Source organism: Impatiens glandulifera, chromosome 2 (genome assembly GCF_907164915.1).
Source record: "Impatiens glandulifera chromosome 2, dImpGla2.1, whole genome shotgun sequence".
Classification (NCBI taxonomy): Eukaryota; Viridiplantae; Streptophyta; class Magnoliopsida; order Ericales; family Balsaminaceae; genus Impatiens; species Impatiens glandulifera.
Window position 1 is genome coordinate 15959939 of NC_061863.1, and position 22914 is coordinate 15982852.

Below are 22914 nucleotides of genomic sequence, written 5' to 3' on the forward strand. Positions count from 1 at the left end.
TTTTAATACTCTTATAAAATATAGTAAATAAATAAATATAATGGTGATTTAATATATTTAATTATGTTTATGATATTCGGGGCAGAATCGGGTTGAAAACGGGGTGAAATCGGGGCGGGTTGGGGCGGGGGACACAAATACCATCCCCGCCCCATCCACGTTCGGTTTCGGGGAAAAACCGTCCCAAACGGGGCAATTCGGTTTGGTTTTCGCGGGGCGGTTTTAAACTTCCATCCTTAAAGAATATCATTCATTTTTAAAGGCATTATGGTTTAGAGATAAACATATACAGAGCATTTTTGGAAATATCCCAAAAATGTTTAAAATACATTTTCTAACTTTTCGGGATTTTTAGAAAATGATTTAGTGTCCCAAAATTACAAAAATAATTTTAGATTTTGAAAAGTGGAACAAAACAGGCCTTAAGACTAGAGTCCTAAGGCTCGGGTTTATTTTTATCAGTCGAGGCCAAAAGACTCACGGTCCAAGTCAAGGGACCTCTCGGTCGAGATTCGGGATCCTCGATCTAGGTGTCAGGGTCCATTGGTCGAGGTGCTAAGGACTCTCGGTCATTGACTGATATTATTAGTCTGGGTGTAAAAACCTATCGGTCCTAGACTAGCCTGGGGCTAGGTTTCTCAGTTAAGGACTTGAGGTATATAAACATCTTGTTCTAGGCTAGCTTTGGGCTAAATTCCTAGGTTTTGGGTTTGGGACTTTCGGTCCTAAGGATTTAGATTCTCACTCAAAGCTTGGGATTCTCGGTCCCAAGGTGAGACCTCTCGGTCCTAGCTCAAGAATATCGATCGGACCTCTCGGTCCTAGGTCAAGAACATCGGTCGAACCTCATTTTTCTCGGTCCTAGGTTTTGGTTTGAACCGAGGATCCTCGGTCGGATCTCTCGGTCTTAGGTTAAGAGCCTTGGTCCTCAAGAACACCAAAGTTCATTTTTTAATTAGTTTTTTAGCTATAATTATTTGATCTAAGAGCTTGGGTAGATTTACAAAGCTTCCAGGAACATGTTGTTGATCATCATCTCAAAGTATCAATCGACTTGGATGATGATCTATTTGTTCAAAACAGTTTGTGATCAAAATTTGGATTTTTGATTTAATAGTTGTTTTGAAGTGAAAGGAGCTATCCAATATCTTCCTTACATCACATATACTTGACTGAGTCCAAAATAAGAACACTAACTGTTCTTTTGAGCAATTCAATAAATCAAAATTTCTATTATTTTTGAAAATTTTGATTTTGATCAAACATGATCGAATGAATAAACATCTTGGTCTATGATAGCTTTGGCATAAATTCCTAGGTCTTGTGTTTGGGACTCTCAGTCCTAAGGATTTGGATTTTCGGTCAAAGCTTAGGATTCTCAGTCCCAATGTCAGACCTCTTGGTCCTATGTGAAAATTCTCGGCCGAACCTCTCGGTCTTAGCTCAAGAATATCAATCGGACCTCTCAGTCCTAGCTTAAGAACATCGGTCGGACCTCTCAATCCTAACTCATCGTATGTTCTTAATTTCAAAAGAGTAGTATACGGTATGTTGTAAACACTAAAAATCTACATCAATTTATAATATTAAAATAATTATTTTAATTTATTTTAAATAAATAAAATCAAAATAATCAAACAATTAAAACAATTAATTAACTAATTATTGTGATTTAAGGAAAATTATCAAAATAATAAAAATAAAATTATCTGAGATAAATATTCAACTAATTTATCTAAATATAATTTTAGAAAAATTAAGAGACAAAAATAAATAATTTAGAATGAATTGTTTGTCCATTTCATCTAAAATAATTATTTATTAACCCTAAAATATATACCCAAAAAATTGGTAAAATATTTGACATATTTATTTTAATATTTTGTGTATTTAAAAAGATAAAAATTAAAACCTAAAGGGTGAAAGAAAAATCAATTTCAAACAAACCTTTAAGGTTTTAAAATAAAAATAAATTTGTAATCGGGTGTACCCGAAAATAGAAGAAAAACCTGGAGCAGGAACCGCGTCCATCAGATGGACGCTAGAATCTCATCTAGCGCATTAGAGCGCTCAACTGGATGTAGCGGGATGTAGATGAAGGAATCCGCGCCCGGGTCGCAGTAGAACAACTAACATGATGTTAACCTTGTTAGCTAGAACGTTAATAGAAGGCCTAAACGTTGACAGAACGCCAACGGAATACCAAACGCGCATTAAACGACGTCATTTTGGTCTCCGATCGTCTTCCTCATCGCGACGTCGCGAGGATAAGGATGAAGACCCGTGATTTATCTTCTCATTTTGGAACTCCTCCGCTAGTCCACCATTTCGGCTCATTTAAAGCCTGAAATGATCACCCTACGATGGTGATCATTTCTCCCTATCAAAATAGGGAAGAATCATTCATATTCGATGGGTTGACTTAAGAACAACCAAAATTTCATTAATAGTTTTTGGCTGATTCAGTCCACTAGGAGCCTCCACCGACATTGGAATAGTATAAATACCCCTCCCAAGTCATTCCCAAACGAGAGAATCCAACCTCCCCTCCAAAATCGTGATTTTATAGAAATCCACCATTGTTTTTGAAAATGTATTGCATGCATTAAAGTTTGGATCTGAGCATCCCAAAAGCTTCCCTAAGGGTCAATGAATGTTCTCTAATCCTTGGTAAGGATCCAATCACCCTCTAATTTTTATATTTCAAATTGAAAAAGCTTATATATTTGTTGTTTATGGTATTCTATGGATGTAAACTTATCATATGATCATTTAGTAACTATATAGATATGATAGAACCGATCAATCAATCTAAATAACAAAAACTCAATTTTGAATTTCAAAAATCAAAAAATGGGTTTGATATTGTAACCCCCAGGAATCCCACAACATCGCATATGGTCAACACGTGGCATGTTGACCCAGACTGGCTCGAGGTTTGAAAGTTTCAACCTTGGTTTGCATGTCAGACTTCTTTATAAAATAAAACATTATTTTTAAAAGAATTTGATTGCACATGGCAGCTTTTTAATATCAATTATTTAAAAATAATTATTTTATTCAAATTTTAATAATCTAGGAATTTGCTGTAATCAAATAATAATTTTATTTTTTATGAAATTCGATTTAAATTAATTAAACATAATTAATTTAAGAAAATATTATTTATTTGAAAACAAAGTCGTCAATTGATTTTTAAAAAATCAATAAAAAGGAGTACGTGTATAAACATAATTTGTATCAAAGATTCGTTTTGGTTTGAAGTTTGGTGATACCCGGGAAAGCATTTCGCGCTATGTCCTCTGTACCTGTTTTTAAAATGGATTCTACTTATAAAGTTAGGTTTTTGAAAATTGGTTGCATAACGTTTGAGATTTAACTTGTTATCTTCTGATCATAGTAATGCTTCTAAGTTTTGGCATTAATTGAAAGAGTAATGATAGGGGGAGCGAAAAATTTGTAGCAATGGGGCAGCGAACGACGTGGAGTGCTAATTAGACTTGATGATTCGGTATTTATTTATTTTTATTTTTTATATTCATTAATAATTTTCTCTCTCTTCTCATTATTTAAATTTTCTCTCATCTTAAATATGACGCATTTCTTTATCTTAAATATGACGCATTGAATATAAATTACATTACAACAACTTATTAATTACTTTTAAATTCTAATTATAAATCAATTATTTAAACAACTGCATAAAACAAATTAAACATTATTAAATAAACACAAATTATATTTCACAAACAAAAAAATACAACAAAACAAACCTTATTAAAACATTCTTTCCACACATAAAATAAACGATTTATCAATTCTTAAAATAAATTATATAAATAAATAAAATATGTAAACAAATTAAAATATAAATTAGTTATGTAAATTAATTAAAAAAAACTAAAAGGACTGAAATGAAAGTTTTGAAAACTTTTGAGTATGTGAATAATGTCCTTGCAAATTTGGGTATGGAAGAGAGAGAATTTGCAAAAAAACTCAAAATGCAGTTGAGTTTGCATGTAGGTTGGAGGGCTAAAACCTATTATGGAGATGAGTTTGCAGGTGGATTGGAGATGATCTAACAACATTCAACTAACATACCATGTTATTATTCTCCTAATTAATTATTATTTATTTTAATTTGAGACATTTTTATTATTGAAAATAAATTTTATTTTTTTAATAAATAAAAGAAAATAATTATTGAAAGAGAGGAATAATTAAAATACAGTTTATAGGGGAGAAATAATTAAAATGCGGTTTATAGGTTTAGAGTGGGCATGTACAATAATTTTAAAAAAATATATTTATAATAATAAAAAATTAAAGAGATAAATTATTAAGTGTTTTTTAATAATAAAAATTGAATTTTTTATTGAATGTGTCATATTTAAGATGAAGAGAAAAAATGTATGTAATGAGAAGAGAGAGAAAATTATTAAATGAATATAAAAAAGAAAAATAAATAAATACCTAGTCATCAAATCTAATCAGCACTCCACGTCTTTCGCTGTCCCATTCGCTACAAATCTTTCTCTCTTCCTATCATTACTCTAATTGAAATATTGAAACAATAATATTAAAACATTTGTACTTGTTGCGGATGATCGCTAGGATAGAAATACTTGAAGAATGTCAGTCATTTTTAAAGCCATTACGATTAAGAGATAAACATCAACAGAGCATTTATAGAAATATCCCAAAAATGTTTAAAATACATTTTCTAACTTTTCGGGATTTTTAGAAAATAATTTAGTGTCCCAAAATTACAAAAATAATTTTAGATTTTGAAAGTGGAACAAAACAGGCCTTAAGACTAGAGTCCTAAGGCTCGGGTTCATTTTTATCAATCGAGGCCAAAAGACTCTCGGTCTAGGTTAAGGGACCTCTCGGTCAATGTTTAGGATCCTCAGTCTAGGTGTCGGGGTCCCTTGGTCGAGGTGCTAAGGACTCTCGATTATTGGCTAATATTATTGGTCTAGGTGTAAAAACATATCGGTCTTAGACTAGCCTGGGGTAGGTTTCTTGGTTGAGGACTTGAGGTGTATAAACATCTCGGGTCTAGGCTAGCTTTGGGCTAAATTCCTAGTTCTTGGGTTTGGGACTCTCGATCCTAAGGATTTGGATTCTCGGTTAAAGCTTGGGATTCTCAGTCTCAAGGTCAGACCTCTCGGTTCTAGCTCAAGAATATTGATCGGACCTCTCGGTCCTAGATCAAGAACATCGGTCGGACCTCTCAATCCTAGCTCAAGAACATCAGTCATAGGCTAAGAACGTTGGTCAGACCTCTAGGTCTTAAGTTCAATTTTTCTCGGTCCTAGGTTTTGGTTTGAACTAAGGATCCTCGGTCGGATCTCTCGGTCTTAGGCTAAGAGCCTTGGTCCTCAAGAACTCCAAAGTTCATTTTTTAAATTAGTTTTTTAGCTATAATTCTTTGATCTAAGAGCTTGGGTAGATTCACAAAGCTTCCAGGACATGTTGATCATCATCTCAAAGTATCAATCGACTTGGATGATGATCAATTTGTTCAAAAGAGTTTGTGATCAAAATTTGATTTTTGATTTAATAGTTGTTTTGAAGTGAAATGAGCTATCCAATATCTTCCTTACGTCACATATACTTGACTGGGTCGAACACTGACTATTCGTTTTGACTAATTCAATAAATCAAAATTTCAATTATTTTTGAAAATTTTGATTTTGATCAAACATGATCAAGTGAATAAACATCTCGGTCTAGGCTAGCTTTGGGCTAAATTCCTAGGTCTTGTGTTTGGGACTCTTAGTCCTAAGGATTTGGATACTCGGTCAAAGCTTGGGATTCTCGGTCCCAATGTCAGACATCTTGGTCATGTGTGAAAATTCTCGGTCGGACCTCCTGGTCCTAGCTCAAGAATATTGATCGGACCTCTCGTTCCTAGCTTAAAAACATCGGTCGGACCTCTTAATCCTAACTTAAGAACATCGGTCCTAGGCTAAGAACTTCGGTCAGACCTCTAGGTCCTAGGTTCGATTTTTCTCGGTCCTAGTTTTTGGTTTGAACCGAGGATCCTCGGTCGGATATCTCGATCTTAGGCTAAGAGCTTTGGTCCTCAAGAAGTCCAATGTTAATTTTTTAAATTAGTTTTTGTAGCTCTAATTATTTGATCTAAGAGCTTGGGTAAATTCACTAAAATCCCTAGTACATATTTATCATCATCTCAAGGTATCAATTGATCAGGATGATGGTCAATTTGTTCAAAATAGTTTGTGATCAAAATTTGGGTTTTTGATTTAATAGTTGTTTTGAAGTGAAAGGAGTTATCCAATAGCTTGCTTACATCACATATACTTTATTGGGTCTAAAATAAGAACACTAGATGTTCGTTTTAACCAATTCAAGAAATCAAAATTTTAATTATTTTTGAAAATTTTGATTTTTATGAAACATGATTGAATGAATGAAACATGATCCAAATAGTTGCCCAGCATGTTTACAATCACGTTGAGAAGCTTTATGGGATGTGATTCGATTGAATTAACCCAAGAACGACAAACCCGTTTTTTATTTTAAATTCAAATTTGGGTTTTGTTATTTACATCGATTGATCGGTTCTATCCTATCCAATAGTTTATAAATTTATATAGGGATGAATTCTCAAGCATAAAACACCATAAATAGAAATCATACAAGCTTATGTAGTTTTAAATATAAAAACTACAAATTCAAACTGTAAATATGAATTAGAGGTTGATTGGAACCTTACCAAGGATTAAAGAAAACTCCTTGATCCTTAGGGAACGTTCAGGATGCTCGGATCCAATCTTTGAGGCCTTAAATAGAAAATTGAAAAATCTGAAGCTTTGAAGCTTTGAAGCTTTAATGATGGATTCTTTTCTTCGATTTAAGGGTGTTATGTTGGTTCATTAGCTTCAGAATGACTTGAGGGTGGTATTTATACTCATCCTAAGTCGGTTGGGGAAGCCAAGTGGGTTGAATCAATCATAGTCATTAATGTCTTTTGACTGTTCTTAGCTTATAGTCGCTGGAATAGGCAATAACGAAGCCTATTCTTATAGGGAGAATGATCACCATCGTAGGGTGATTATTCTGGGCTTTGAATCAGCTCATTTTGTGGACCAATGGTTGAGTTCTAAAATGTTAAGATTATCACGGATCACCAGAGCTTATCTGTTTCGCGTCACGATGAAGATCAGAGCCAAAACGATGTCGTATTTTTGGCGTCGTGGCATTCAGTCTTGACGTCGTTGGCGTTCGGGCGACCCGTTAGTGTTCTAGCTATCGGTCGTCTCTTGATCTTCTGTGACCCGGAAACACGTCTCCTCTACTACAATGGGTTACGCAGAGCGCACCTGGATGTTGGATAAAAATCTAGCGCTCATCCGATGACCACGAATTCTGTTGCAGCGAACCTTTCTAGTTTCGGTCGTAGTGGATTACTGATTTATTTTTATTTAAAATCTTAAAGGTTTATTTGAAATTAATTTTTTTCACCCTTTTGGATTTAATTTTTATATTTTTAAATATACAAAATATTAAAATAAACATGGCAAATATTTTACCAATTTAATTTATTCTTTTAAAATATTTTTAGGTTTTAAATAAATAATTGTTTTAGATTTAATGGGTACAACAATTCATTCTAAATTATTTATTTTTCTCCCTTGATTTTTTTAAAATTATTTTTAGATAAATGAGTACAACATTTATCTTAAATAATTTTATTTTGACTATTTTGACTATTTTTCTTAATTAATTAGGTTTTAATTATTACAATAATAAATTAATTGTTTTAATTAGTTTTTGGCCATGGGGTTAATTATTTTGACTTCATTTATTCAAAAAGAAGTCCAAATAAATATTTTAATTTTATAAATTGAGATTTAAATTTTTAGTGTTTATAGTTGTTCTTGGCTACTTCTGTTGAATCACAACCCATAAATCTTTCCAACATGATTGTAATGATGTTGGACAATTGTTTGGATCATGTTGGATCCATTCCGATCATTTTGATCAAAATCAAAATTTTCAAAATACAATTGAAATTTTGATTTCTTGAATGGGTTTAAACAAGAAACTAGTGTTCTTGTTTTGGTACTAATCAAATATAAGTTGTATAATGAAGTTAATGGATAGCTCCTTACACTTTAAAACAACTTTAAAATCAAAAACTTATTTTTTGATCATAAACTGTTTTGAGTAAATTGATCATCATCTAGGTCAACTGATACCTTGAGATGATGATCAACATGTTGATGGGAGCTTTGTGAAGTTACCCAATCTCTTGGATCAAAGAATTAAAGCTAAAAAAACGAATTAAAAAAAATGAACCTTGATGTTCATTAGGACCCTGGCTTGTTAGCCTAGGACCGTGGGATCCGATTGAGTATCCTTTGTAACGACCTAAAGATTGTCACGAGACTCGACATTTAGTATTAAAATATTTTTGAAGAAACATGCAGGTTTGGTAAGTATTACTTGTAAAAGAAATAGTTTTTAAAACTTTATTGTTTTTGTCATATCTATTCATTCTTATCTTCTAATTTTCTCAAGAAGGAAAATTAAAAGCATTCAAACTCCCCATAATTTACACTTCTAATTTCGTTACAATTTTTCCACAACATAACATAGCGAAATTGTCTATTTCTTACAAAATTTAATCACAAAATATCTTTACATAATCTATTTGTCAATTCTATGACAACTACAAAAATACTTTATTTGACGTATTCTATAGGTCTATATGCCTTGCCAAGCACACTTATATTCGACTCCACTTAAACATCATAATGCGATTTAGCATCATCACCTATAGTAAAAGTTGAACTATTAGTCTAATTCTAAGTAAGCGATGTAAAATACAACTATATACTTGTGCATAATGAATCATGATAACGTCTTTGTTATTTACTTTACTTTTTACTTAACATAGGTTAAGGGTTTTAGAAAAAGTAATAAATACATAACATAACGTGCAACCGACTAACAATAAAAACATAAGTAATCATCAGCAATATGTACCAACATTTAAATATTATTGTTTCAATATTTAAATAACGCACAAACCTTATGCATGCTTAGGACCAGAAGAATAATCGGTAAAATAAAACGTTATATAACTAATTTTCCAAAGTCAACTTTATAAGTAGAGACCATTTTTTAGCGGGTACGGAAGATGAAGCACGGAAGCCATTTCTTGTGTATCGAAAAACTAAGAACTAAAAGAATACTTGGTTCGATACGATTGTATATTTACACCAACTTTTATAGACTTAAAAAAAATTAATTGGCAACTCTGTTTCAAAACAAATAATCTATTAAAATAATTATGTTTAATTTTTTTAAACCAAATGAATTCTAAAAATTAAATTGTTATTTGATTTCCGTAAATGCCCGGATTATTTAAAATTGAACCCCAAAATTAATTATTTTTAATTCATTTCAAAAAGCTGTTAGAAAGCAGCGACATCTTTTAAAAACAATGTTTTATTTTAAAAGAAAATTTCTGACATACAAACCGAGGTTGAAATTCTCGAACCTCGAGCTTTTTCGTGGAATTAAAACTATGAAGGTTATTTTAGGGAGTTACATATATATGTGACAATTAAAAAAATAAAAATGTTACATTCAATAAAAAAAATTCTATTTGTATGCAAATATTTGATTACAAGTGACTATCATTTAATTTATTTCATTCAAAGAAAGTATTTTAAGCAAAAACGATCAAATTTTAAATAAACAAAAAAAAAGAATAAAAGAGCATAACACCAAGAAGACAATAATGAAGAAACATAAAAAAAAAAAAAAAAAAACATGACAACAAAATGAAATTAAATCTTCAAAGTCAAATTACACCAAATTCATTTTCTTTAAATTTAACATATTGTGTAAATAAATTTGTGACTATAAAAAAAATATTTTTTTCTATTTTCTAACTATTTAGGTATTTTATATACTTACTCTTGTTTATGTATATTATCTTTGATTTACTATGTCACCTTAAACATAGGATAAGACCTAACTAGATTCTTAGCATCAGTGGCGGACCCAGAAATATTTTCTCGGGGGAAATGCCTAATAACGTAGCATTTTTTGGTTATCAAATAAATGCATTTTTTAATTAAAATTTTACTCGATAATTATATAAAAATACTAATAAGCACAATTACTAAATTATTCTTGTCCATGAGTCGGTATAAAAGAAGACAAATATCTTCATTACGTTGACTATATCAATCAATCAATTCAAGAAAATTTCCTTTATTTGATGAACTACTTGACTCATCATGTCCTCGAAAAGGTAATCCTTGCCTCAATAGAAAGCGCGTTACATCAAATATTGTCGTTAAACATGTGTGATAATTTATTTCTATATCACGACCATGTGTACGTAAAACGTTTCTCACGTTATGTCTTTGATCTTAAAATGATTCAAATTAAATTCTAGGTTCATTATGATAACTATTTGAAGTTCTCGTATGACGATTGAATCTTTCTAATGCTCTTTTCCAATTTTTGTACTCATCTCCTATAAATGTCTCATCTATGTTTTTTTTATTTAAAGCTTTGAAAAGATAACACCAAAAATAAAATGATGCATCTTTTGATATGCTATATATTCTAACCATGTATATTTGATCAGTAATATTAGACTCATTAGTAGGCTCATTAATTGATTGAGAAGACTCATGCTGGTCATGTGATGTAGAAGTACAAATTCGTTTATAGAACATCTTTATTATTCTATATCCTACATAAAAAAAATGATTAAAAATAAATATGTGTCACAACCCCTAAATAAAATCTAACAAATACATTTATTTGTTGAAATAATTTAAAATTAATTTAAAATTAAGAAATATAAAATAATATTTTACCCTTATATTTATATAAATGGTTATTTTACCCTTATATTTATAAGTAATTTGTATTATTAATTATATTAAAATTAATAAAATTAATAAAATATATATATATAAATAAATTATAATATAAATTTAGTTTTAAAATAAATAATAATATTATATGATTTTTATTATTTTATATATAATTCTTTATATTTTAACTTATATAAATAAATGTTATTTATATATTAACTAAAATTTATGTATTATTATAAATATTGTATTTTAGAAAAAAATTTTTGTATAAAATAAAATATTAATAATAATTACTTGTATTTTAAAAAATATTTTTTTGTATAAAATAAAATATTAATAATAATTACTTTAATAAAATTATATTTGAAATTAGAATACTATAATTATGAATTAGTTTTTTTTATTAATTTTTATAAAAGGAAGGGTTAGTTTATTATAAATATTAGAAAATAGTGTTTATATAAAATAAAATAGTGTTTATATAAAATAAAGTTATAATTAAAGAAATGTTAGAGGCAGAGTTTGATTACCTGACCTCTACTATACATTCCAGCTCCAAAACCACTCAAGCAAAGCCTTATTTGATAAATATATATATAATATCTTAAAAGTTTTATCCTGGTTTGGGGAGGCCCGGGCCCCCAAGGCCCCCTTGTAGGTCCGCCACTGCTTAGCATGAATAAGTTAAAAAAAAATATGTGTAAAAAAAAATTAAAATAGTGGCCAAGATATACGTAGTGGAGACCATCAATTTCACTAGCATGTGCGATAAAGTGCTAATGCCCTTTTTTACGTTTCACCAAACATCAAACTTATTTGAAAAAAAATCTCTAATTGTGAGTAGTGTTATTACAGTAAACTTATTTTTCATAATTTTATGAGAAAATATAGGTGCCGCCTCATGTAGTCAAGAAATTATTTTATAAAATGCTAAAAAAAAGAATTCGAATTGTAACCCTCGGAAAAACCTTTCATTGTCAAGTTTTGCGAAAAAGATCGAGGTTCGAGAATTTCAATATCGATTTGCGTGTTAGGATTTCCATTTAAAATAAAATATTTTTAAATGATCCTTAACTGTTTTTGAAATTAATTAAAAAAATAATTAATTTTGGGGTTTAATTTTAAATAATCCAGAGATTTACAATAATCAAATCACAGTTTGAGTTTTTAGAAATCCTTGAGTTTAAATTAGTTAAACATAATTAATTTAAAAGATTATTTATTTTGAAACAGAGTCGTCAATTAATTTTTTGAAAATCAATAAAAGTTGGCACACGTATATAAACGTATCGACCATAATTTCTTTTAGTTCGTAGTTTAGTGATACTCGGGAAACGGCTTTCACACTTTTTCTTCCGTACCCATTTTAAAAACTGTCTCTACTAATAAATTTGGCTTTTAAAAATAGATTGTATAACATTTAATTTACCGATCATTCTTCTAGTCCTAAGCATGCATAAAGTTTGTGTGTTATTTAAAATATTATAAAAATAATATTTAATTGTTGGTACATGTTACTGATGATCGCTTAGGAAGGAAAGTACCTAAAGAACACCAGTCATTTTTAAAGGTATTAGGGTTTAGAAATAAACACCAAACAAGTCTTTATCAAAATATTTTTTGTGGAAAATATCCCAAAATTATTTTGTAAGCATTTTCTAATTATTAATATTTTTAGAAAATGGTTTGGGGTTCTAAAATTACAAAAATAATTTTTGGATTTTGAAAAGTGAACCAAACACGCCTTAGGACCGGAGCCCTAGTCTCGGGTTCGATTTTATCGGTCGTAGTCAAAAGACCTTCGGTCCGGGTCGAGGAGCCTCTCGATCGAAACTCGAGATCTTCGTTTGGAGCATCAAAGTTCCTCGATCGAGGTGTTAAGGAATCTCGCTCCTTAGCTTAAATTCTTGGTGAACGTGTACAAACCCACCCGTCCTAAGTTAACTTTGGCTAAGTTAATCGGTCTATGATTAGGGAATTCTAGGTTAGGGTCAACATTCCTCGGTCCTAGTTTTTTTCAATCGATCCTCTTGGTTATGGGTTCAAGAGTGCTCGGTCCAATGTCTAACCTCTCGATTAGGTGTAAAAATCATCGGTCGGACCTCTCAGTCCTAGCTCAAAAATATTGGTCGGACCTCTCAGTCCTAGCTCAAGAACATCGGTCGGACCTCTCAATCCTAGTTCAAGAACATCAGTTGGACTTCTCGGTCCTATTGAAATTCTCGGTTGGACTCCACGGTCCTAGCCTCAAGATTTTTCAATTTGACCTTTCGGTCATGACCGAGAATCCTCGGTCAGATATCTCGATCCTAGGCTAACAAGCCTTGGTACTTAAGAACACAAATGTTCAATTTTGAAAAACTTTGTTTTAAGCTCGGATTCTTTAATCCTAGAGCTTGGGTAGCTTCACAAAGCTCCTAAGAATAGGTTGATCATCATCTCAATGTATTAATCAATCTATATGATAATCAAATCATTCAAAATAGTTTATGATCAAAATTTTCATTTTTGATTTCAAAGTTGTTTTGAAGAGAAATGAGTTAACCAATACCTTCCTTATATCTCATATACTTGATTGGTATCAAAACAAGAGCACTGGCTGTTCGTTTTGACCAAATCAAGAACTCAAAAATTTCAATTATTTTGAATTTTTGATTTTGATCAAACATGATCCAAATAGTTTCCCAACATGATTATAATCATGTTGGGAAGCTTTCTAGGCTGTGATTGAAGAGAATTAGCCCAAGAACAGTAAACATGTTTTTTTTAATTTAAATTTGGGTGTTTTTTATTTTAGGTTGGTTGATTGATTGGTTCTATCATATCTAGAAAATTATAAATGATCCAAGGAATGATTTCAAACCATAAAATACCATAAACAAAAAGCATACAAGCTTATACAATTCGAAATATAAAAATTTCAAATTCAAACTGTATATATGAATTAGAGGGTGATTGGACATTACCAAGGATGGGAGAACACTCTTTGATCTTTAAGGAAATTTTTAGGATGCTCATATCCAAGTTTTAAGGTTTGGAACAGAAAAATTGAAAAATATGAAAGCTTGAAGCTTTAATGGCAGATGTTTTTTGTTTTCTTCGATTTGAAGGTGGAGAGTGGATTCCTTGGCTTTGGAATAACTCAGGGTGTATTTATAACATTCCTGAGTCGGTGGAAGTTTCAAGTGGACTGAATCAACCAAAAATCATTAATGGCGTCAAGTCCTAAAAATTTATAGAAAAGAAGACGATAGAGTGAACATTTTATTATTCAGTCACGTCATTCGGTTTGAAGAACGATGGGGCTACATACTAGCGAGCGACCGCAATGATCTTACACGATATTATCTACAAAGAGGTAGACTTTTACATTTACAATATGATTATAAAGTCACGAGATCGAGAAGGCCACATGTAGAACCTCAATAGGTTCCTTCAATGAATGGGTAAGTTCCAACTAAGCCTCAATTCAATGAAGTGCACGTTTGGAGTGATAGTAAAGAACATGATAGGCTTCCTCATTACACAACGATACATTGAGGTTGATCCAATAATGGTTGAGGGTATCACGGCTATGTCACTCTTCAAAGTGAGAAAGAAGTGCAATACATTCTAGGTAAAATCCAGTATATAAGTCAAAAGGTTAAACATGACATGTGACCCTTTGTTCATTTTTTAGGAAGGACAAAAGGTTTGTCTAGGGCGATGCTTGTCAAAACGCATTTGAGAAGATCAAGTACCTCAATACTCCTTTAATATTGATGCCTTTAATGTTAGGTGTTCCATTAATCCTCTATTTGATAGTGGCGTAAACTATGATTGGAAGCTTGTTAGCTCGGGAGAACGAAGACAAAATTGAGATGGTAGTCTACTATGTGATCAAGTGAATGACAAACTATGAGATTGACTATTCATCGGTGGATAAAGTGTGTCGGGCCTTAGCTTGGGTTACCAAAAGGGTAAGGCATTATATGCAATCACATGTGATAAAATTGGTGTCGATGTTAGACCCAATCTGTGACAAGTTCTAAAAGACATTAATATCGCCTAGGCTAGAAAAATGGATGATGATGATGATCTTAGAGTACAACATCGTGTACATAGTTCATAAATATATCAAAGCAAGCATTACATCAAATTTCTAGTGGATTAACCTAACGAGGTGGAATGCGAAGACGAGATAGCTTTTTGACAGAGCATCAAGAAATGAATGCTACAACGTCGGATCTTTCTCATTGATCTATTGTGCACCTTGAAGCCTAATTTTGTCAAACTCGAGTATCCGAGACAAACAACAAAATTGAGTACGAGGCATGCTTATATTGGTCTAAAGATAGCCCACGAGATGGGAGTTAGATGTGTAGAAGTGGTAGGTGACTCCACTTTGGTCATCTCACAAACTCAGAGAAACTGACAAGTGAAAGGAGAAAACATGAAGCCCTCTCACTAGCACTTATAAAACTTGATATCCAAATTTGAGCTCGTGACATTCACGCATGTCCCAAGGAGTCAAAATTAATTTGTCGATGCCTTGGCCACACTAGCATCTATGATGCAAATCCTACAAGGAATCAAGATCAAGAATTTACATATCCGACAAAAAATAAGTGGGACTTCAAGAAAAAAGTGATAGCCAACACAAATGTGATTCCTAAAGCGTGATTTGAGCCTTTGCAAAAGTATGTCGAGCACAATGAGTATCCTTCGCACTTCTAGAAGAAAGATAAGAGGGTTTACACCAATACGCTACTAATTATGTGTTACTAGCCGGGAAATTATATCGATGAAAAGAACATTATATGCATCGATCAATTCGAAATAGTCAATATCATAGACAAGGTTCATACATGGACATGTGGCCCACACATGAATGGAATAACGTTAGCTAGGAAGATTATTTGTTTCGACTACTACTTGTAAAACATGGAGCAAGAATGTGTGTCCTACGTCAAGATATGTTATCAATGTCAAGTCATCGTCAATTTGAAGCATACTCCGACATCCTTGTTATACAACATGATGTCACCATGACCATTCTCTACTTGGGGAATCAACATCATCGGTAAGATCTAGCATCATGCTTTGAACGGACACGAGTTCATTCTCATGGTTATTGACTACTTCACCAAGTGGGTCGAGGAAACATCTTACAACGTATTGAAGTCTTCACACATTTCTAAGTTCATACGGAACATCATAGCTCGGTATGGAGTTACTCATGCCTTGATATTAGACAATAGTCGTCACTTTCAAGGAGAAGTACTCAAAGTATTAGACGAACACCACATCTAATATCACAAGTCGTTGCCCTATCGTCCTTAAAATAAATATTGTTGTGGAAGCGACAAATAAGAATGAAATCACGATCATTAATAAGATAAATTAGTTGTACAATGATTGACACAAGAAACTTTCATACACTCTATGGGGATATCAGACGACTATCCGAATGTTAAGAAACAAGACCCCATTCATATTGGTCTATGACATGTGTGGAATTAGGCCTAAGGTTTTGAGATCCAATTTGGTGTGCCTCAATGTTAGGTAAAAAAATGGAAATGAATATATATGTGCAATTATTTGATGGATTCAAAAAGGCATGAAATCAGATAATGGTGAAAATGTAAATGAAATCGTATTATTATGGAAATTTCAACTAAATTCCCACGAGATCATATCATGGTGGAGATGTTAATGATATCACATGATCTTTACAATAATTATTAATTTTAAAAGTCTATATATATATTGTAAACAAAAAGAGGGTTGAGACTATGTTGGGATTGGTGTTAACAATATAGACTAGGATCTGACTATTATGAACAGCTTACGATAAATTCTTCGATAATAATCATGTGAGGATTAGTATATGTTTCTATTCTTCGCAAATCTTCCAAACTCTTGAAACAGATTCAAGTGCGAAAATGTTCGTCGAATTTGAAGCTTTAGACAACTAACTATAAATGGCAGAAAGTAAATAACACATGGTTTGTTTATGAATGTTCGGAGTAAACCCTCCTATGTCACCCCTTCTTCCTCAACTGGAAGGATATTTACTAGAAGACTTTAATTTGTATAGAACACACTACACAAACCCAGAAACCCAGGACTTAATTGACCGTCTATTTTGAAACTTCTAAAATACACACTGTTGAACAGAACACCCCCTGTTCAACTTACAACACACTGTTAATGACTATCAAATAGTCTAGTTACTTATCTCTCAACTTCACATAGTGAATTACAATATACAATTGAGAATAAAATATCTAGAGAGAGAGTAAGTTGATTCAAGAAATCAAACTTGTAGAAATTTGGTGATTCAATGAGAGAGAGCTCCAGCTTCTGTCTTGTGATTCCAGCCAATAATTCGTCCGTTGTCCTTAGTCAGCTATTTATACTTGAAAAGTACAAACGGTCAAATCCACTTTTTGGACACGTGGCATGTGTCCGTTGGACGGCCGCCTATAGTATGAGAGTACAGCAAACTCTGAGTAATTTGATCGTGGCCATACAGAACAGGTAGCGCGCTGAATATCCTCTAATCTTGTCTTGTATTGGAAATACAATATAGAGATATCCACTATGTGAAATTAATTCATTTGTTAAGCTCTACTGCCAATTGTCTAAAGATCTCTACTACCAGCTGTCTAGAAGCTTATCTGCCTTCAGACACCCTCTACTCATCTTAGAGGCCATCTAATCATCTTAAATTAAGAATCTACTCATCTTAGACGCCATTTGATTATCTTAGCCGTCCATCTACTTAGATGCCTCATCTTAGACGTCCATCTGCTCATCTTAGATGCCATCAGATCATCTTATATCTTAGACGTCCATTTAATTAGACGCCCTCATCTAATTAGACTTAGACGCCATCTGCTCAAGTTAGACAACCTCATCTAATTTGACTTAGACGTCATCTGCTCAAGTTAGACGCCATCGTCTAACTACGCTTAGACATCATCTGCTCATGTGAGACGCCCTCGTCTAACTACGCGTTGACTTTGAGACGTCTGCTCGCGCGCATTGACTTTGAGTTGTTCCTGCAAATTAATAAAACTCTAATTATTAATTATGCACCTGGTAAGATTCAAATCCAGGTCACCCGTGTGACAGACGAGTATACTTACCACCACACCACTTAAGATGTTGATATCTAAATATATATTTATATATTTGATATGAGTAACAATTATTGAACATTGTTTTATCCATTTATTATCAAAAACTAGGGATGGCAACGGATACCCTACCCGCCGGGCAGTGAAGTACCCATCCCCGAACCCGATTTTTATTTTATTACCCATCCCCGACCCCGAACCCGACGGGTATATCTATTTGTATCCTCATCCCTGATTCGCCGGGTACCCCATTACCCAATTAAAATATGAATTTTTATTTATTATTTTCTAATATACTAAATACTAAATATTAAAAATACATATGAAAATATTATTTACTTGTATAGTTATATTGTAGAAGTTGAACAATATACATAGATAAACATCAACAAGAATTAGAGAGAAGTTCAACAAAAATTAGAAAAAATGTTAAAACAAAAGAGAGATAAGAGATGTTAATCTTAAAAATAAGAAATGAATAGAGAGAAATAAAATTTGTTATTAAAAAAGGAAGATTAAGAGTCATGAGGATTTTATAAATTAAATTAATTATGGCGTGGGGAGTGGGTGGTTGAGTGTTGATATAATTAATTAATATATTTAATGTAAATTTATAATGATGATATTGATTTGAAATTTAAAAAGTCAATTTAATTTTTAATATATATATATATAATATTAATATTTCGGGTATCGGGTTTGGGTTTTGCACACTCCCCATCCCCGAACCCGATCGGGTAATCATTTTCAATCTCCATCCCCGAGTTCGATTTAAAATACCCAAACCCGAACCCGACCACCGGGTACCCACGAGTATCGGGTATACGGGTACCCATTGCCATCCCTATCAAAAACTATTTCATCAATCATCGAAATCAAAATTGTTAAATTATTTTAAATCAATTAAAAATCTTAACCCAACAATTTCTCCATTTTTGATTATTTAAGCTAAATTATCAAAATCAGGTGAGTTCATGATTTAAACATAATCTAGGCATTATCGTAATCTAACAATCCTAAAACTATTTCTAAGGTAAGAAAACTTAGACTCGGGAAGTAGCTTTATAAAGATGTTAGTCACTTTAGGCTGTTGATTGTCATATGTTATGTCCGAGTAGCCGATTGTCCAGATGTCGTTTGACTCTTCCAAGCTGCTTTCCTGTTTTACCTAAATTCAAAGACAATAACAAATCTGGTACCCATTTTTCTTTGGGTCCATGGCTTATTAGTTCTTTGGAAATCCATACTTTGATTATTTTTATGGATTTCCCGTTGTGTGTGTATAGAGTATTTGACAGACTACTCTCTGCCTGCTGATGATTCCTTAACTTTAAAAAGATGAAGTTTGGTAAAAAATTCTTAACTTTCTATCAAGTTTTTCTTTGCCATACCAGTTGGTTTCCCTTCTCTCGGGATTCAGCCAGCTTGAAGTTGGATTTACATAAATTATATCATCCTTAAAGGTTAAGTCCTTACAGCTTGGATAAGTTCCTTTATTAGTTAAACTACCCCTGACAAAACTTATAGCCTTAAGCTTGTCTTCCATTGGGTTTAACTTCTTAGATGACTGGTCTGGGATAGAATTGTCAAATCCTAAACCGGATTTGCATCCGGTAGGCCTCATCATACTTATTTGTTGTATGACTGCTTCTCCAGACCTTGTCTAGGAACTAACCACATAAGTGAAACGTTGGTTTTTAGAAAACAGTGTTTGAACCTTTTTCTTGAGCTTCTCATTCTCAGATGAGAGCTCATCCATTTTTTTCAAAAACTTCAGAATCATTGTTTTGAGATGAAGAAGAGCTGTCAAATTTGTTTTTCAAATTTATTTTATTAAAAGAGTCTGACAGTTTCTTGTACTCAATGAACATGTCATTGAGTGTAGTAGTTAACTGATTTCTTGAGAATTCTTCAGAGGAGAAATCAAATACCTCAGAGTCAACTTCTTCTTTTTCCATGAGGCAAGTGGCTTCTTCATCATCACTATCGTTGGATGATGAATCATCTGAGTCTCTGTCGGCCCACTTGGCTTTGCTTTCAGCCTCTATGAGACTCTTTAGCTCTTTCTTGTTCTTATTCTCATCTTTTTTTTCTCATCTCGCTTCGGCTTGCTACTTTTCGCCTTGAAGTGTCCTAGTTCATCACAGTTAAAATATTTCAAGTTAGCCTTATAATTACTCTTATCATTATCATTATTATTTGAAGAGTTTGAGTTAGGATTGCACTTCTCGTGAAATTGCAGAGTTTCTTCACGAAGAGAGTCATGGCGTCGTTGCTGATATGCTCGACATCAGTCTTAACAGTAGATGGCAGATGTGGAATACTCCTCTTCGTTCCTAGAGTTTATTTCAAACTCGTAGGCCTTCAAAATCGGCTAGCAAATCATAGAGCTCCATCTTGTTGAGGTCTTTAGATTCTCTCATCGCCATCGTCTAGATATCCCACTCCCTGGGCAGAGCACGCGTAACTTTAATTGCAACATCTCTGTTGTTGTAAGTCTTGCCCAAGGTGGAAAGAGTGGTGATAATCTTGTTGAATCTTTCATCGAACTTAGTCGTCGTCTCTCTAGGACGCATCTTCAAGTTATTGAACTGCTGTGTGGCAGCCATGAGTCTATTTTCTTTAGTTTGCTCATTGTCCTCACACAGTTGAGTCAGTTTCTCCCAAATATATTTGGTAGTGGAGCATGTGATGATCTTGTTTAACATGTTGTCATCCAATATCTTGTAGAGAATGTCTTTTGCTATGTTTTCGAGGTTGTTCTTTCTCTTATCTTCATAGGTCCACTTAGATCTAGCCTTCTCAATCTTTAACGGACCTTCGGTGATGATAAACCACATGTCATCATCTATGGCAGCTAGATAAGCGTGGATTCTCGCCTTCTACACGACATAGTGTTTCTCTGGGAACATGGGAACCTTGTTGATGATAGCCATAGACATGATTCAGATTCCTATTGGTGCTTGAGATTACAAAATGAGGATTTGATACCATTTGTTGGGATCAATGTTAACAATAGAGACTAGGATCTGACTATTGTGAACAACTTATGATAAATTCTTTGATAATAATCATGTGAGGGATTAATATCTATTTCTATTCTTTGCAAATCTTCCAAACTTTTGAAACAGATTTAAGTGCGGAAATGTTCATCGAATTTGAAGTTTTACGCAACTGACTATAAATGGCAGAAAGTAAAGAACACATGGTTTTTTTATGGATGTTTGAAGTAAATCCTCTACGTCACCCCTTCTTCCTCAACTGGAAGGATATTCACTAAAAGACTTTGATTTGTATATAACACACTACACAAACCTAGAAACCCAAGACTTAATTGACCGCCTGTTTTGAACTCCTAACACACACACTGTTGAATAGAACACCCTCTGTTCAACTTACAACACACTGTTAATGACTATCAAATAATCCAGTAACTTATCTCAACTTCACGTAGTGAATTACAAAATACACTTGAGAATAAAATATTTAGAGAGAGAGTAAGTTGATTCAAGAAATCAAACTTGTGTAATTTGATCGTTGCCGAACATGTAGTGCGTCGAATATCTTCTGATCTTGTACTAGAAATACAATAGAGAGATATTCAATACGTGGCATTCATTCATTTACTAAACTCTGCTGTCAGTTGTCGAACTCAGGTCACTTGTGTGACAAGTGAACATTCTTACCACTACACCACTTAAGTTGTTAATATTTAAATATATATTTATATATTTGATATAACTAACAATTATTGAACTTAGTTTTATCCATTAATTGTTAAAAATTATTTCATCAATCATCAAAATCAAAATTGTAAAATTATTTTAAATAAATTAAAAATCTTAACCCAATAGACTAAAATCAAGAACAAATAGAGAGACTTAGAGTTTGTAAACCCCGTTATAACTATATTGAAACGATTATTCATAAGCAGGACAAAGGACATTATTGGTCTGAACCTGAATAAGATTCTTATGTCGTTATTTTATTCTTTTTTTACTTTTACGCCATTGTCCTGCATTCCACTATAGTTGCTATTATTCTGATTTCATTCTTAGGGTGATAGTTTTCACCACAACATGGATGTCGTACAACTAATCCAAATCAGTTTCCCTACTTTGAGATTTTTCCTTGAGAGTCAAGTGGTGGTGGAATATTGGTGTAAGTCTAGCCTTAATGGAAGACAAAAGATTAGGTGTTCTATGCCATACTCAGATATATCAAAGTCGGATGGCTAGAGCGTTCAACAAGAAAGTAGAATCTCTGAATATCTAAGAAGGCGATTTAGTCCTCAAGAAGAATATATAGATAATAGACCCTAGGGGAAAGTTTTAAACTACATGGGAAGGACCCTATCTCATTAGGAAGGTTCTGTTAGGAAATGCAACTCGATTGGAAACCCTAGACGGAGAGGACCTTTCAGCCCCAATCAACCTTGATATGCTCAATAGATACTTCATCTAGAGCAAACATGATTAGATCAATGAATGAAATATTTTGTTCACAATTTCAAAATTGACAAAACCTGAGATTATCTCAAATGTTTAGATTTGTTCAGATGCTTTCTAACTAAAAATCCTATGTCAATACTTTGGGCATTTTTATTAAAATAAAAATGATCAAAACAAAAACAAAACTAAAAAATAATTTTCAAAAACTCACATATTTCGAAATATGCTCGGACCTAATTCTCCTATCATTAGATAGATAAGCAACATATCATTAGGTTCGATCCCAATAAAACTTAAACTAGAAATTCAACAACAAAAACTCAATCATTATATCACACACTCGAAACTACATTCAAACCTGATTTTTATTTTTATGAGAATACGTAGATATCCTATCACTAAGCTCGATCCCAATAAATTAAAAAATACAAAACCTCTAATCAATATTAGAGACATTTT

General features: G+C 32.5%; 2 protein-coding genes across 2 annotated transcripts in view; one reads left to right on the forward strand and one right to left on the reverse strand.

Annotated features, from left to right (window-relative positions):
• LOC124924408 (agamous-like MADS-box protein AGL104) overlaps positions 1-20344 on the forward strand; it is a 32006-nt gene extending 11662 nt beyond the window's left edge. Inside the window, exon 11 of the mRNA XM_047464451.1 lies at positions 20247-20344. Coding sequence (XP_047320407.1) covers positions 20247-20344 — 98 coding nt within the window. The remainder of the gene's footprint in view (positions 1-20246) is intronic.
• A 92-nt stretch (positions 20345-20436) lies between these two features.
• Positions 20437-20844, reverse strand: LOC124924409. Its single transcript, XM_047464452.1, has one exon. The coding sequence runs from the start codon at positions 20842-20844 to the stop codon at positions 20437-20439; it is 408 nt and encodes a 135-aa protein (XP_047320408.1).
• Positions 20845-22914: the final 2070 nt, after the last annotated feature.

Excerpts from the sequence above, each read along its gene's own strand:
- LOC124924409 (XM_047464452.1), bottom strand. The coding sequence starts at position 20,844 with ATGTGGTTTATCATCACCGAAGGTCCGTTAAAGATTGAGAAGGCTAGA.